This window comes from Drosophila innubila, chromosome X, assembly GCF_004354385.1.
Source record: "Drosophila innubila isolate TH190305 chromosome X, UK_Dinn_1.0, whole genome shotgun sequence".
Taxonomy (NCBI): domain Eukaryota; kingdom Metazoa; phylum Arthropoda; class Insecta; order Diptera; family Drosophilidae; genus Drosophila; species Drosophila innubila.
The window spans coordinates 20,069,482-20,087,968 of NC_047626.1; the positions used below are offsets into that span (position 1 = coordinate 20,069,482).

At 35.7% G+C, this 18,487-nt stretch overlaps 1 protein-coding gene across 1 annotated transcript; it reads right to left on the reverse strand.

The window, feature by feature from the left end:
- Positions 1-11: 11 nt before the first annotated feature.
- LOC117790271 lies at positions 12-14,848 on the reverse strand. Its single transcript, XM_034629665.1, is given in 3 exon segments — positions 12-914; positions 5,079-5,264; positions 14,150-14,848. Coding segments are annotated over 3 exon segments (1,524 nt in total). The 5' UTR covers positions 14,838-14,848; the 3' UTR covers positions 12-264.
- Positions 14,849-18,487: the final 3,639 nt, after the last annotated feature.

The window sequence follows — 18,487 nt, forward strand, 5'->3', positions numbered from 1 at the left end:
AAATGCATAAATTTGATATTTTATTTGGTTTTGGATTTTATTTTGGACTACGTTTTGGTCAGTAAATTTTGTTAATGCTCGTTATGCCGTTACAATTGCTTAAACATTTACTATGTAAGTTACATGTATTTGTAGTTACACATAGAGAAAAACCGTTGGATTCCATTGTGGAAAGAGGGGCGGCGGGGTTGTGGATGCTATGTTAACATTAACAACAACAATAAGAACGCTCGTTTTTGGTGGGCTTTCTTGGATTTTTGTTGGCTACAGCTTCTGCTGGGCCAATTCCTCGATGGTACGTGCATTCGTCAGCGTCACCCACAAAGGCGACTGAATGCTGGCCAACGAATAACTGTCAGCGGCGTCCAACGACTGTGATTTGCGTATGGCCGCTGTTGTCGCTGTGCTGCCGACGCCGACGCCATGTGCGCGACGCTCTCGCTTTGATTCCCGTTTGCTGCCGCCAAATGCAATGGCGGCTTCGCTGCCGCTGCTGCTGCTGGCAGCGCGCAGCTCTTGCAGTCGACTGCGACGCTTGGCGAGCGCTGTTGTCGTATCCTGGGAAGATTCACGCACGCTGCCTGTCTTGCGTAGCGGCGGCGTCAACGCTGACCGCGGCTGCAGCAGCGTCGTCGATAGCGCTGACGCAGACGTTGGCTTCAGTTCCAGCTGCTGTTGCGTCTGCTGCTGCTGCTGCTGTTGCTGTTGTTGTTGTGCTGCTAACTGTTAGCTAGAGGAGAAGGACATCTTGCAGGAGTTGGTATCCATGGGCGATTCGGGATTCAGTATTTCGGTTTGCGTCTGCTCCACATCGCTGCAGCGCTCCTCCAGCACCGTGTCCAGCTCCAGCGAGGTGAAGCCTTGGCTTAGGCTTCGTTCAGGACGTAGACTGATAGCTCGCGACGATCGGTAATCTACGAATAAAAACAAAACAACAACGAGAACGAGAACAAAGAAAACAACAAAAAAAAAAAACAATTTAAATTAGTTACAATTTGCTCAGCATAACTAACGCTTAATGGAACGAAAATGTTTTCATTTTTATGGGACTCAAAAAACTGAAAAAACGAATGTAAGAAAAACAATTCAAACCGTGCGACGAGAGAAGTGACCTGAAATTTAAAGCGAATTTCCAGACGTGCGTGCAACGCCGCCAACGCCCAAAAAAAATAAATAAAAAAGAAAAACAGTAAGACAGCCTTACCATAGTCGAGTCAAACGATACTCGACTATAAGATACCCGTTACACAATTCAAATATGCAGTATAAGCTTAAATGCCTCAGCTTAATGTGCAGTAAATTTAAATATGGTTTAAGAATAACTAAACTATAGAAAGTAAAAACAACCCATATTGTGTAACTCAGGGATTAGAACCGTAAGCGATACCGTAACCGATATACAAAGGCATTTCATAATCAATAGCCGAAAACCAAAATACAAACCTAACCGAAACTCTAACTGAAACCGATATTTGTTTCGGTGTGATACTCTGCTGTTTAAAAAATTTTAAAAATATTAAAAAAAATAACCCAACAAAATAAATTAAATTGAATTTGATAAGTAACAACATTAACCTGTGTTTAAACTTTAAAGCATTTTAAAATCTTCTTTAGTTTATTCGTTATAACTGATTAAAAAGATTTCTGCAGTGGTTTTGTGAATGTTAATGTGTTAACTGTTAAACTAAGCTATGTTAGTTTACATTACACTACATGTTACATTATTATGTCCCTGAAACATTATTTGTTAAAAAAAAAACAAGTTTTTAATTAAGTTATATCCGGCTAAATTTTCTATGTAAATATATTATTTTTAATTTCTGTTTTATTTCAAAAAATTATTGATTTATTTATAAAAATTTGGGGTCCCTATACTCTATGTTTAACGGGTATAACAACGTCGTCAAGGCCAAAAAGTAAACGACACCAATTGCAAAGACGTGCGCAGTGTCGTCAATTTGTAAAATGTTTGACTATTAATTACGCTAATTGATGAGAAATTGTTTGTTAACAGCAGCTGAAACTGTTAGTAATTATTTAAAAAAATATAGAGACTTATTGGAGTTTAGAAAAGAGCAGACAAATTTGCTTTTGGAAGTAAAACTTATCTAGAATATGTAAAAAAAAATTCAACACACACACACACACCCTCTCTGCTGTGTGTGTGTGGCTGCGTAATTGTTTTTCCAAATTTATGCAAACTCGAAAATTTACAACCACCACAAAATGTAAGAAAAATACTAAAAAATAAAAAATGTAGTTTGCTGCGGTTTTCAACGATTCGTTAACGCGTCAGACCTGTAACATAAATAGCATCATGCTCTTTATCATACAATATATGTATGTGTTATCATCATCATCATGATGTTGTCTACCTTCAGAATTGACAGAGAGCACATTTCTGAAGCTAACCAAACACTGAATATAAAATTTACAGTTGTTCAACTGTTTTCTGATGGAAAGGGCGGTGCTGAGGGGGTGTGGCATTCATGTTCCTTGCTTTTGTATACATTTTGTTGTTGTTGTTGTTGTTGATATGGAAAACGAGGGCAAGCGCCCAAAGGTATGCAATGCAAATGAAAATGCAGGCAGCATCTGCTCCTGCTGTGCTTGACACATGCAAAACAGCATGAATATCTCCGCATGTATGCATGAGTGTGTTTGTGCTTGTGTGCCCCAGTGTGTGTGTGTGTGTGTGACGACGCTCATTTTCATTGAGTGGCTGCCACATTGACTGTGGCATGTATGCATGTAAATATGTATGTACATATGTGTATAACATACACATATAACAGTCACAGCAGGCACTCAACTTCAACTTGTGCTCTTCTTTCTTCAACTTTGCCCTCATCATGTGATACCCTGTTCTGTTGCAGTCTGCACGGGCATATCAGATTGTTACAGCTTCTTGTCAAACACAACCGCACTGCCAAAAAAAAAAAAAAACCTGTGTCTAAAAACAAGAATTTAAACCTTTAAAAACTCTCTTTTATTTTTTTTTTAAATAAGAATGTAATATAAGGCACAAAATCTTACAATCCAGATTTATTTTTTATGAATTTGTTGGTTCTCGACAAATTTAGTAGAAAAAGGTCTTAAAATTAATTTTCTTTTTTTTACAAAATTCCTAATTTTTGTCCAATAAATGCGTCTTATGTAGATGAACTTTAAGTTTGGAGTTTCAGGTCAGCGTAGTTCAAAAAATCTGTCTACTTTTACGCACTCTGCACTTATTTCAAAGCTAGGAGGAGAGGAATGTACTAAATTTCCTCAAAAGGAAGAAGCTCCTAAGGAATTTCGCTTAAATTAATATCTGTTTAAACTTGAAAGGGTATCAGCGAGTCGAGCAGGCTGCACTTGTTGATTTTCAGCTTTTGCAATCAAATAGTGCTTGTGTAAAAAAGTGAAATTATATCTGATATTTTATACCATATTCCTTCTACTTCACCTTCTACTTTAACCCTACTTCTATCCTATTATCTGCATGCTTTTCTACCCCCTCATCTACACTCTATTGGCATATTTGTGAATGCAGAAGAAATTGTTAAAAATTGCAAATATCAATTGAGAGTATCGGCATTACAAATATCGCAAAGCAATTCAAATGCGACAAAGTTACAGGAATAAAAAGCTAAAGCTGAATTGTGTTCCCAGAAGCCAAATCAAAGCAATTTCACAAACATTTCTGCGAACAACTGAAATTGAAATGTAAATATTTGATTGGAAAACGGACTCTAAGAAGTAAGCTTCGAAGTTTAATCAAATCTGGTTGAAGAACAAAAATAAATAACTTTTTCGATTTGATAAGGTAAGGAATGTGAGCATCCACAAGAAGTTTGTTATCACACACATATCCAAAGGTGGATTTATGTTTGTGTGTGTGTGTGTTGATATTTTGGTTATGAATTTCAATTTTTGCTTTGTGTTGAAAATCCAGGAAAAACAAATTGCCAATGCGGGCATTCTAAAAACGGGATGGGGATATGAAAAACTCAAACGTTTGGCGTCAGGTGAGCCCGTATTTGTGTGTATGTGTATTAGTGTGTTTTTGACAACATAAAATGCAGTTTATGCAAAAAAAACAAAGCACGAAAATTGCTTAATTTTCAACAGATAAACAAAATGGCCAGCATGAAGCCGGTGGGCGGGGCCGGGGGCGTGGCGGGTTTTGCACGGTTTGAAGTTTGAGTTAATAAAGAAAACTAAATGTACATACATAATGACTACGAAAATGGCACGCACACATTAAGATCGTTAAATACGAATAAGTATAATTATAGTCAAAATAATATTTACATCAGCTTCATGAATTTAAGCAAAGAATTTTAAGAGTAGTTTTCGACTTAATATTTTCGACGCAAGCTCGATAATATAGTCACAGCTGACGAGCTAAGGATGTATTTTATATATTTTATTTTTATATATTTAATTCAACAGTTTAAAAAAATTGACTGATAAGTCCAGATAAAAATTGTTTTGTGCCAAGATTTTGGCTGAGTTTTCCGAATTTTTTTATGAATGAATTAACATTACTAATACTACTAAATTAATATTACTTTAAGGTTACTGGGTTTTCGATATTCTTGCAACAAAATTAAAAGCTTTAAAAATTTATTTTCGTAACTTTATATATAGAAACATTTTTACTGTTCTTTTAAAATCTGCCGACAGACAAATTAAACAATTAAAATTTATATTTTTATATAATATAAAAAATGATTGCTGATATTATTATTTTGACCATAAGAGTATATTTAAGAAAATGTCCAGTGAAATTTGCAACAAGGTCAATTGATTGAAGAGGATAGAAAGATAGATTTTAAAATGCTGATCAGGTGCGAAAGAGAAAGAGATTAACAGTTGTAAATGGTTATGTTAATCTCTAGATAAATAGATAAAAACTATAGTGTCTTCACTTAGTCGCCTATTGCAAGTCATTTGAGTTGGAGAAACAGAAAAGATTAAAGTGAAAGTGAAAGTGAAAAGAAACTAGAGAAACAGATACAGTATGAGCATATTTTTTGTTTTGTTTTTGTTTTTTTTTTTGTTGGTACACACGTTACAACATTCAAACTCACTAAGCCTATGAATTGGACTAAATCTGACCAGGCTGACAGCATGGTCCTGCATATCATAGTTGCGTCGCCTGTCCCGCTCCCTCGCCAACTTGGCCCGACGTCGCAGGCAGCAGATGACGATCAGGGCCAGGATCGGGAAACCGAAGATGCACGAAACAATCGGTATGACAATCGATTCGGGTGAAACTGTAAAGAGAAAATCAAAGAGAATTAAAATTACATGGAATTATTGTTGATTACTTGTATAGTACACCCTGTATCTGACTGAATGAATAGTCAATTAATAAGACATATGAGTGGCAACAGTTTTAGCAGTTAATTTTTAAAGCTAAGCACTTGTATACCCAATTGATAATTCAATTCCATTATAAAATTATTATTATCAGTTATCATACGGTTAAAAATGCATCGAAAAAATTACAGCTCGAAGCGATTTTTAAGTAATTTAACTCAACTATTTTTTGACGATAAATTGAGTTAATTTATTAGATTTATATGAAAAATCTACCACTCAACTCTAATTTAATTTCCATCAAAGTTGTCAATTTATCCATATTTTTCCCTTGACACTTTTCGAAAACTTCACACTTTCTTAACTTTGTCAAATTTTAACCGGTTTCCTTGCGGGGTGTCAATTTGATCTTTATTTGGCCTCTAATTTGATCATGCATTAAAATTTTAAAATTACATTTTTTTCCATCACTGTGCATTTTTGTTTATACTTTCCCCTTGACACCTTTTCAATGTCATCTTGAACATGGTTTGGCCTCTTGATTTATTTTGCATTCAAATTTTTATTGAATTCGGGCAAAAATTGTTATTCCTCTAAATCTAGGTTTTGATTTCGATTCTAAGGATTTTCCCTTTGAAATTTAAAAATTAAGAATTTTAAATCTACATTTTTGACTTATAGTCAACTCCTTATAGATGTTTAATTTATTGTTAGAAATCATGTGAAAAAAGACAAACATTTTGACTTTAAAAGTTGTTAGGTTAAAAGTCGCACCAAATTAAAACATTCGTAACTTTGTCTAAACTCGGCCGAAAATTTTAGATCTCAAGTTTCAACTTTAAATCAACTTCTCATGTCATAGAAAACAACTTTTTGACATATTAAAACTTTTTCAAATTAATTTGGTGTACCGGGACTAACTTGTATTGGTTTTTTAGTTATATTCCCCAATCATAATAAATTAACCTAAAATTAGCTTTTTATAAGTTTTATACATCTCTTTAGTATACTTACAGGGTATCGTTAGTCGAGTACAAGTAGCTAGAGCTAGCTAATCTCACTAATGCCTTATTTTTTTAATTGTACTTTACGTTTGTCCATTTTAAAAGAGTTTGTCCAATAAATATTAAACGCCTAAAAGCAGACTTTATATTTTTATTTTTTTTTTGCTAATTGTTGCGGTCAGATGGCAAAAAGCCAACGATTTACGCTATGTTTCCGCAGTGAAATAAGCTGGAAATTATTTATTTATGTGCTTACAACAAACACACACAAAACAAAAAAAAATAGACTGCCATTTGTTGTTGTTAGGCTCATAATTTAGGGCTCATCTTTTTTTGCGGGCTCATTTGCATGATGGCGGCCCCGAAATGTAGGCAACACTTATTTACGCTGACAGTCGACATGGGTGTGGCAAGGGGGAGAGGTGTAGGGGCAGGGTCAGAGGCAGGGGCATGGACAAAGGGCAGCTTGCCTTATCTGGGCCAGTGAAAAAGGCATTTGGCCAAATTACGTAGCATTCTCGCTGGCATCATTTGCATTTCCCTTTTGAGTGGTACCTACTTTTGCCACTGCTCCTTATCCTCTTTCGCTTCCTCTACCTACTGCGACTCCTATCTATACTAGCTGCTGGCCTTGCCTGATTTGCTTCTGTTGCCACTTTTTTTTATTTTTTTTTTTAATTTCATTTTCATGTTGCGTTTCAACCTTCTTGCAACTGTTTTGTTGCTGTTGTCTTTCTTTATCTAAATGATTCAGTGATTTGTTCGGGCTGCTGTAAAAGCACCTTGAAACCACTGGACACCACAGAACACCACTGAACACCACTGGTCACCACTGGACACCACTCGAATGCCACTTGAGCCGCTGTCGATGCTTATCGCAACGCGTGTTTCAATTTGTCTTTTGTTTATCTGACAAGTCGAGTCCAAAGACCAGAAGTTAACAATTTGTTTGCGATCCTCTTGGCCAAACATTTTAATTAAAGTCTTTTGACATGATAAGGCAGGCATAACGGTACGTGCAAATCTATATACACTCATTTTTGGCCATAGAAAACTAAATTTTTTTAGTTATTTAATGAAATTTGTTGTTCCTTCAAAGCACCTATTCGAAATTTACAGGTTTTCTGTAAAAAATCTACTTATCTACGTAATAATATATTAGATATTAGATATTAAGCTGATACCAGGACAGATTATGTTCAGGGAACTTAAGTTATTTAAAACTACTTATTTACTTAAAAAATGATTTAATTTTTTTTTTTTGGAACAACTATTTAGTGCTTTCTTGTTTTAATAGTGATTAAATAAGAATGAATGCTTAACAAAAAAAACACAGACAAATATATGCACGTATAAAATCATTGATATAAATTCAATACTGAGAAATTTATAATTTAATTCAGTCTTTAATTTACAATTTATGATTTTTATTATTTAGTGACTCGAAACTCGAGAATTTGCTGTGTGTTTGTTGTTTAGTTTTATTGGGGGGTCATAAATAATTTGCGCGCAGCGTCAAAAGTTGTTGTTGTAGTCGGAGCACTGGGAGCAGCGAGAGCAAGGGCTTGCCCACCGCTAATTTAGTCAATAGTAAAAATTATATTTCGAGTATCGTTGACTTAAAATCAAGGTTGAAAATTTTACAATTGAAAGTTTATGATTTATAGCATATAATCTTCAATAAAAAATGATCTTTAGAATCAATCCTGAAATGTTTATAATTATCTGTAGCTGAGAGTATTTTTTCTCGTTGTCCTTGCTCACATTCGTTCTCTGACTATTTATTTACAGTGTAGTCTGTAAATTGTAGTGTTGCCATTTGTTGTTGCGCCCACATCGCAATTATGCCCCCTGCCCAAGTAGGCAAGCTGCCACGTCCCTTAATCTAAGCCACAAAAATCCAAAATGGGGGCCACCAAAATGTTGCTTTCGTTGCTGTTGTTGTCGTGTCCTAAATTTAGCTTTGCAAACATGAAAAGTAGTGTGGGAAAACGGATTTGCGATTGCCAACAGGACAGAAAACAGACGCGACAGAGAGAGAGAGAGAGAGGGAGAGAGGGAGAGATAAAGGCATATAGAGGGAGGGAGATGGGTAGAGCACATGGACATGGACGTGGACGTGGAGAGGATATTGTTGCAGTTGCTGCCAACTGTTGACGCCGCTCGCTCCTTGACATTATTGAATCCAATTAACGCCTTCAAAGTGACAGTTCAAATTTACACAAATTGACGGCTGTCATGGTGTGGGCGGAGGAAGGGAGGAGGGGGGGGGGGGAGAGAGACAGGACAAGACAAACGGCAGCAGCTTGTCCCTTTGCATAAGATTCCTTGTCTACTTCTTATGCTTTGGAGTCAGTACAGCATGCTGCTTCTCCCCCACTTCTTCGTTCTCTTCCCCACCAATTCCCTCTCTTCCTTTGTGAATACCAATACCCCTTCCCTTGACGCCACTGTCTGTAATTCAAGCTGAGTCATCAGGATGCTGGAAATATTCAATAAATACAATAAAAATAATGTGCGTTGCCTGCCCTCGTTCTTTGTTACTTGCTCGACCTTCTCCCCACCTATTACTTAACCCCCTCTACGCCTATGGAAATTGATTGTTTGCATATTTGAAGTCAACTCTGGAATGCGCTACAAAGACAGCAAACGGAGATAACAAAAGCAACAAGAATAGCATATTAAAGAGCTGAAATAAAGTAGAGAACCAATTGGAGAACAAAACGAAAATACTTGCTAATACCCTTTCAATTTCTGGTATATCAAATAGTAAATCCTAATGTTGAAAATACTGAAGGAAAAAGCAAACTAGGCATAGTTATTTTTGGAAAGTTGATGCTCAAATATCCTATTCCAATCTTTATAGGAAATATATGGTCATGTCCTTAATAAAAACTTAAATTTCATGAATAGTCTCTTAAAGCGAAAATTTATTTTCAAGCAATATGTGAACTCTATATTATATTGTCGCGATTATGATAAAACTCGATTAACTTGTGAAAGACTTTATATAGATTAGATGTGTTGAGTTAATTCCAGATTTTTGCATAAATAAAGAGTTTTTCATGCAACATTTCGGTTTTATAGCGTTAGTTTCTATGGCAGCTGTTCGATATATTCAACCAATCTGATCGATATACTTAATTTTTCTGTTATCAATGGTAAGCAGCAACTATACCAAGTTTCAGGAAAAAAGCTCAGCGCTGAGCTGAGTTTACTTAGTCAGTTAGGTAAATAAATCCATTAAAATGTCTAAAAGAACTAAAAAAATTTTTTAGTCATCATCACGAATTAGATGGCTTAGTTGGAATATCCGGAGCTAACTGACTTCGTTAGCTGATTTCAGTTAAATGCAGAACATTCTTATCAATGACAACGTAAGGCTCTTGCCACGCCCACAACTCCATAAAGCGAGTTTAGGGAATGTGCAGGATGTAGGTGGTTTATTTCTGGAGTAGTTAGACGCTAAGTGTTGCGACAAGCTCCTGAGGCACACAGTTGAAGTGAAAGAGTTTTATTTCCAGCCAAAGGGCATACTGTACTTATGTCTGAGAGGGACTGAGGTGCATTTAGTGGAAGAGAGAGCGATGACCCAAGTGGGTGTCACTACGTTTAACATTAGTGAATGAGTGTAGGTAAAGTGTTGAAAATGAATGCTTATCAATCGCGAGCGCCTGGAAAAATAATGAACATAGTACAATAAAAATGTAATAAAAGTCTATTTTGTTTCCCAAAATACTAAAATACTAAAAATAATGTATCTCAGATTGTACGATTCATTCAGATGTGTTTCAGTTTTTTTTTTTAACATCAGCTCTTATTTCGTATCAATAATATTTATGTATTTAGCATTATCAACAGCTTAAATTTATTTGCAATTCTTAAACATCGTTTATAAACACTGAACCACAAACATTCCATTAAAAAATTCAACTTGTATGCTTAGCATAGCCATTAATAATATATATTTAATAGAGTCAAAGACCTCAGTGGCTAGTGCTTGTTTAACAATTATTTAGTTTAGTATTGTACACTAGGTTTAACTTTATAAAATACAAAAATATAAACATATTTAATGGTCTCAATTGCAACAAATGCCCAATTTTAACAGTTTGCAGTACACATTCTTATGAACACACCGTTTACCAACACTGAACAGCAAACTTTTGCCCAAAATGTGCCTCCATAATTTATCATAATGCAATAAACATTCCTTACCCTCTCATTTGTGGTTACAGGATATTAAAAACTTGCATCGAAACAAACTATGCACAGTGTGACCAACACTGAACTTTGGGATATTTTTTTTTTGTATTTTGTGTTGAAGAATATCTGAAAAGTGTAGATAACCTGCAAAAGGTAAACATGCAACTATCGCAACTATTTTGTAAGCCAAGTTAACTGAAGTTCCAAAAGTTTCTCAAGAATTTAGATGAACTATTTTATCAGATATCCGCTAAGGGGACAAGTATGCTGTTAACTATCTGATGGAAGAATTTGAAGAAATATTCTCACCAGCAAACAATTTATTGAACGAATTTACGCATTGGATTTTCTGCTTTTTATTTCATACATGTGCACATATATAAATATATATATATATATATTTTTTTTTTTATTATTATTATTTTTGGCCATGCTCTGGTTTGTCGTTGTCGAAAAGTATTTTGATGTCAGAGGCATCTGCCCTCCCTTAAGCTGTGACTCCCCCTCGATACAACCACAGCCAGAGGGCATTGAAAGCGCTGACTTTGACATCGTCGTCTCTTGTCGATGGCGTTGAGTGTTGAGTGTTGAGTCTGATGAGGATGAGATACGAGTATCAACGTCGTTGACATCGGATTCATCTTAATAGGCACAAACTGAGTCAGCTTTGCTTCAAGTTTTTAAAGCTAAGCTGACTACTCTCTCCCTCTCCCTCTCCCTCTGCCCAGCTCTGCTCCATTTACACTCCTCAACTACTCCTTGAAACAATCAACTGTTTAGCCCAGCACAATCTCTGCAATTAATTCGACTTAAACTTGTTTAATTGCTGCATAAGGCCCAAGGCCCATCAACTCGACACTTAGCGATGAGCGCGTGCTGAACACGACACAGTCACATTTTAGAGATGGGAGAAATGTGAAGGAACTTCTGCAAAGTTAAGAAAAAGTATGCTGTTATACAGAGTTGCCACAGAAAGCAACACCAACCGAAAATCTACCCAAGCTCCATAGATTTTTGGGAGATTTTCGGTTGGTTTCGTTTTCTGATACAGTTGTATTTTCTCCATAATGCATATTACTTTTGGAATGAAAAATTAGTTACAATTAACCGGAAAATCATACGATGCTCCTTGTGTGTCTGTCTCTCTTTCTTTTGAGTTTCTTATTCTCTTGTTAACATTTTTGACAACATTTCTTAAGGTGTTTCAACTGTTTGTTTTTAATCCCCTTTAGCCTCTCTCATATAGATTGTCTCTATATTCTTTCTATATGTATTTTTTCCGCAAAACTACTTTAGTATTTTAAAATTTTGTGTTTTCTTATCTTTTTATCTGACTTACTCTGTCTTTTCATTTCTTTTTGTATCACTCTTTCTACTATTTAAAGTTTCTTGTTAGTCAGCTTGACTGTCATTAAATGTTAGCAGTTTTCTTGACAAAGTTTCTTAAGAAGATTTAAATTGAAAAGCTTATAATATTATTGTGGTTTACATGCTTGTTTAAATGCTTTTCTACAAGTATTTAATTTTTTTTAAACAATAATACAATCAAATTTGTTCATATTTTAAAAGGTTAAGGAAAATCAGTTAAGGAAATTTTTTTAATTTATTTTTCACAACGTCTAATTGTCTTCATACATTTGTATTGAGTTGTCTGTCTTCATGTCTGAAGAGAATACACGAGACACGCTCAGCTCCAAGCATAGAATTCCGTACTCGTATTTTCGTCTATATTCTCAAATTTCTCCGTCTTCTTCTGCTTTCCCTGCTCCAACTTGTTTTCTCTGCTGAGTGTAAAGTTAAGTCTCAAGTGTGACAATACGGAGAAGTGCACAAAAAAAAAAGACAACACTTATCGAGTGGGTAGAGGCGTAAGTTGGCAATCGGAGCCATTGTGGATAATGAGAGAACGGATGGCATCATGCAAATTAGCCCCTAATTGGAGCTGGCACGCGACCTCTCCACTGACTGACTTCATCGAGCTGAGCCCAGTTGATTTGATTATTGGCAGGCAAAATGTGACAGAGAGAGAAAAGAGAGAGAGACGGGGAAAAGTGTAAAAGAAAGAGGGTATGAGAAGTGCCACCCATTTGACGGCTGACGTTAATGTGACGAGCGTGTTAATCAGCCAGGCGACAGCCAAATTAACTGACCAAATTATCGCAATTCCCTTTCCAGCTAAAGTTGATAAAGTCTTCATTCAAGTCATTATTGATGACAAACTGACAGTTCGTCTGACAACTCAAAGTTACGAGTATAAGCTTAAGATTTAACAGATTAATGTTGATCCCCAGCAAGCTTGCAAAATATTCAACTTTTTCACCCGCAAAATAACAAAAATACGACTTGAGACAACGTTTTAGCAGTTAAATTGGGATTTCCTAATTAATATTATGCTTAAAATTTAACGGATTAATGTTGATTCCCAGCGAGCCTGCAAAATATTCAACTTTTTCACCCGCAAAATAACAAAAATACGACTTGAGACAACGTTATAGCAATTAAATTGGGATTTCCTAATTAATTTTTCAAATTACATGTAATCTTTCCTTATATACATTACTTTGTACTAAGCCCATTTTGAAAAATCCTTTAATTTTATGAAAAGTTGTCAAGTAAAGGCAGTCGACAGACAATATATAAAAAATGCATATAAAATTAAGAATTATTATAAAGCTGATCTTTCATTTAAACATTCTGTTAAGTGGCACTCTGCTGCTAAAGTAATAGCAGATTTTGAAAAGAAACTTGCTAAAAATTCTGTGAAAATTGACAAATAAAAATGCTATATTATTAAAATGTTAGTTTTCAACAAATATATGTATGCATTTAAAAAAAAAAATCTAAATTGAAAATACTTAAATTAAAAAGGCGCATGATTTCAAGTAAGTGTGAAGTAAAAAAGTGCTTCTAAATTTTTGGCATTTTAACCCAATCACAAAACACAGCAAAAGAGTGCGCAAAGTTAAATACAAGTTCCGATATTTTTGAGAACCATTATTAGTCGTAATTTTTGCCATCAATTTCAAAAAGGTATAAAAAAAGGCAGAAATGCAAAAAAAATAATAAATAAAGGCTAGTTTTGCAATAAAGTTGAAAAGATTGCTAAAGACAAATTAAAAATGGCTAAATTTGACAGATTTTTAAAAGTTGCTAGATCTAGCAACCAAATTGCTAAACTGACAGCACTGAAAAGCAGCCCAGATAGTACTATTAACAGACTGTTAATGACAGTGTTTAGAGCTGCTAATAACGGTTAACATTAAAAGTTTATCACCCAATTAAGTGACTCTCTCACAGCTGCAAACTTAACAGCAGTCAAGCAAATGTTATGTTCAATGTTATTTTAAAGCGTTAACAGTTACAGTCAAAAGTAAACTGCGTGGATTCCTTTTTCACCAGTAAATCACACATTAACAGTTTATAACGCTGTTAAGTGACTCCAAATGTAACCTAACAGTAATGAAGCTTGCATAAATGTTACACAGAGTTAACTAGATACTCTGAGCTCGATGCGCTTTAATTCAATGAAAATAGATGCTCTTTAAATGTCGAATCGAACTTGAAGTGAATGTAATGTGAACATTCAATTATCAAGTGAATACACTCGTTATTTATGGTCATTTACTCACCCGTTGGATATAGGATGATGGCCGTGGCCCGATTCTTGTTGCCAGCGGCAATAACGGTGGCCATAGTCTGTGTTGGAAATGTGGTTGCCGCACCACTCGCCGCTGTGGGCAAATGGTTGATGGCACTGCCCAAAACGTTGCTGGCTGCCGTTGTTGAGGATTCAATGAAACCACTGAGATTTCCAGACGATGGCAGACTGCTAAATGCATTATATAAATTCTCATGCTCCAAGCTCATGTTGCTCGTGTGTGTTGTGATGATGGTGGTGCTGGTTGCGTTAATGGTGGTGCTGCTGCTATTGCTGCTGCTGCTGCTGTTGCTGCTGATGGTGCTGCTAATGTTGCTACTCGTTGGCTTGATGCGTTGTCCGTTGCTCACATCGACACCGTGCAACAAAAGTGTGGGCAATGCCATTCCATGTTGACCGCCCATCGTTGCCAGCGTGCGGTTGAGCAACGATTTCATATTCCCAGTGGTCGCCTGCAGCAATTTGGACGTTAGATTTGTGCCCGGCCGGGCAATTGATTCGGTTTCCTCTCCTTCTGCTCTCCCTCTCCCTGTCCCTGTTCCTCTTCCTTCTACTTCATCTGTCCCACCGCCTGTTGTCAGATTATTAATGATCGTTGCTGTTGTTGCGGTCATATTGTTTAATAATTTCGCAGCATAATCGTAAATTTCAATAAGCATTTCGAACCACAGCAACAATACCAGCTTAGCTTTAAGCTGCTTCTCCTCTTGTTCCTCTTGTTCCTCTAATTCCTTTTTCTGTGCCTCTTGCTGAATATACTCCTTCTCCTTTTTTGCGGTTTTTCAGCTGTCTGCAAGAGAAACGAGTGGAAATTGTGGTCGCATTTCTTGATAGCTGCTAATTGCTTTAATGAATCATTTGGTCCCTTTCTTTCTTGCCCCTCTCTTTCTTCTCCCTAGTTTCCTATCTCCATTCTGGGATTATCCAACATTCCGCTTGAGTGGAGGCAAGCGTCTAATATAACACGGCCAATTAACCCATCATAGATCTTAATGCTGTCTCTGTACTTTAAAATCCCACTTTAATTAGGCCAGTCTCATGTGCATGTTAAAGTTGACAGCCATCTTTACATGTAGTTCAATGCTCGTTATAAGGCAATCTTTCCCAATAACATGCCCCATAGAAATATCTACTTTTTATCGTTTTCGCACGTAGTTAATCATGTAGTTAACGTGTTAAAATCACTGAAAATATTATTGCTGGCAACTTGTTGCTTGGCGTTGCCATATCTGCACAACTATTAAACATATTGTTGTTAAGCAAAGGATAAACGTCTATAAATTTCAAGTACTTATGTTTTTTATATGTTTTATATTTTATTTCAGACATTATACAACATATTGTTGCTAAACAAAGGATAAATGTCTATAAATTTCAAGTACTTATGTTTTTTATATGTTTTATATTTTATTTGATTTACAACAATATTTTCAGACATTTCACAATAGATTCAAGATTTCCTATGCCTTTGTAAAACCCTGTCTTCTGTTTTTCTAATAACGAATAACTACAGAAAGATACTGTAAGCTAACTTAAATTTAAATATTAATATAAATTTCAGTTTTATTTTAGTAATATTTGTAATCTTTAGATTTTAAACAATTTTAAAATTTTAAATATGAAAAATTTGTACTATTTTTCTCTTGAAATTTCACATAAATTAGCCGTTTTGTCCACTATCTTAGTTATTAATAAATAAATTTAGACAAAATCAGTCTTATTATAAGCCAACTGTGTATACCCTATATAGCATAAATATTAATGAGTATTACAATTATAATGACTTGGTTGCGGTTTGTTGAATTGCCTGCACACACTCATAAAAACTTTGCAAACCGTAACAGTAAACCCCAAATATACAACCCCCCCTCCTAGGAGCCATCCCTCTCCGTTAGCGCTCATTCACCCAAAAATTGACTGGCCAATGAAGCGAGCAATCGAAAGAGCTGCCGGCATGTGGCAAGTGGCACTTGAGGCTTCAAGTTGTTGCTGTTGCTGTTGCTGGAGGACACTTTGTCGACGCAAACAGGACTATAAAAAATATGTTAACTATTGTGTTGGCCATGGCCAAAAAAAAGGAGGGGGTAGGGGGTGGCTGACAGACAAACGCACACACGTATGTGAAAAAAAAAGCAACTAGCTTACCAGCAAACGAATAGAATTCAATCGAAAAAGCGCAAAGCGTAATGGAAATGCGCATAATAAAAGAAAACTACACCCCCCCTACCCCCCCCACCACCCACGGACACACACACACACTTCCTGCCTGTGTTGCCACCCCTTGGGGCGCCACGCCGCGGGACACTATTAAATGGACAGGCACGAAGCTGTGTTCCCCAATGTTGCTCTCTGATATGGACAACTGACTGAATGATCCGAATAATGGGGAAATTTCTTAAAGGGAAATAGAAGAGGGCGGGGGGCGTGGGTAGCAAAAGCCGGAAGCACGCGCCGTTCGCAACGTACCGTGAGTGTCGTCTCCAATGTTCACTTCTCACATGTGCCACATTATTTAGCACTTTAATTGTGGCAATTTCAACAATAACAAGCACAGGAACAAAAAAAAGAATACACACACACACACACACTCACACACTTGGCGCTTATAAAAACTCAAATTTAACCGCTTTAAGGATCTTCTGAGTGGAAACCGTTAAGTGTTGGCTTTATTTGAATGTGAGTCCTGGCTTATTTACGTCTTTGAGCGCGTTTTTTGTTGCATGCAACATTCACGAGTAACTCCCGACAACTGTCACGTTGCATTCACGTTCGCTTTGTGGGCCGTCGCTGCGCTGCCGACGCGCTTTTATAGCCGGCTACTTGCTTAAGGGAATTTTCCATAAGAATTTCCCTTAAGCGCAAATTGCCCATTTGCCATTGGAAGGCGCTAAAATTTGCTCATTTCTTTTTTTGTTTTGGTAATTTTACTCTTTAACACTGGAAGTTGCGTTTCATATGATATGCTAGGCAGAGGCAGGTTATAGATGAGTTTGTTCAGGAAACTGTTAAATACTTCATAAATAAAAACTTAAATAACATATTAAATAGATAAATTTGTATAAGCTCAATATTACCTACATTTAAGCTCAGTTGCCGATATATAGTACTTGTATTTATTATTCTCGAAATCAGTACAAAATATATTTTAAGTTTTTTAATTAGCATACCATAGTTCTAGCAGATATTTAGCGATATATGATATATGAATTTCCCTCCTTGAACAATATATTTTAATAAAACATAAATCAATAATTTTAATAAAGCTATCTTTTTAATACCCTGAGCACATTAAAAATGAACAAAAAAGGGTATAATGTGTTTGGCAAAATGTATGTAACAGGCAGAAGGGGGCGTGGCAGACCCCACAAAGTATATATTTATATTCTTGATCAGGATCAACAGCCGAATCGATTGAGCCATGTCCGTCTGTCTGTCCGTCTGTTTGTCCGTCTGTTTGTCCGTCTGTTTGTCCGTCTGTTTGTCCGTCTGTTTGTCCGTCTGTTCGTCCGTCTGTTTGAACGCGTCGATCTCAGAAACCATAAGAGCTAGAGACTTCAAACTTGGTATGTAGGTTTCTGGATACCATAGGCAGATCAAGTTTGTTTTTATTTTTGGGTCTGACCACTATATCATATAGCTGCCATAGGAATGATACATTGAAAATTAAGTTTTAGTACAAAAAAGTTCTTTGTTTGTTATGATATCAGAAACAAAATGATAGAATATGCATCTGGACTGGTATTATACATCCTGACTAAATTTGGTTAAAATCGGTCCACAATATAAATTGAAAATCAAGTCTTAGTATGAAAAAGTTTTTTGTTTTTTGAGATATCTTAATCAAACTGATAGAATATGCATTTTACTTGGTTTTGTCCATCCTGGCCGAAGTTCGTTCACCTCGGTCCACTATATTATATAGTTTATATACCGTCGTTATCAGAATATTTTATAAGAATAATCATAGGACCAATTGGCATACCCGATGTTTATACCCGTTATTTAATAAGAATTTTATAACATTTTGAGAACTGTATTAACGTAATTAAATTAAAGTTGTCAGTATATTTACCAGCAATGTAATGCTGATTAACTTGTTGAGCAGATAAAATGGATTAAGTTCTTTATCTTCATTTTAATGAATTGAAAATGATATAATAAGAATAATAATATATTAATGTTAACTCATGACGAAAGTTTTCAACAAGAAATACTTTAAGCTTTAAAGACTATAACTAACTTAATTTACGTCTAGCATACCTTATAATTAGAATTTTTTTCTCTCCCAGAGTATAAACTATTTAAGTGC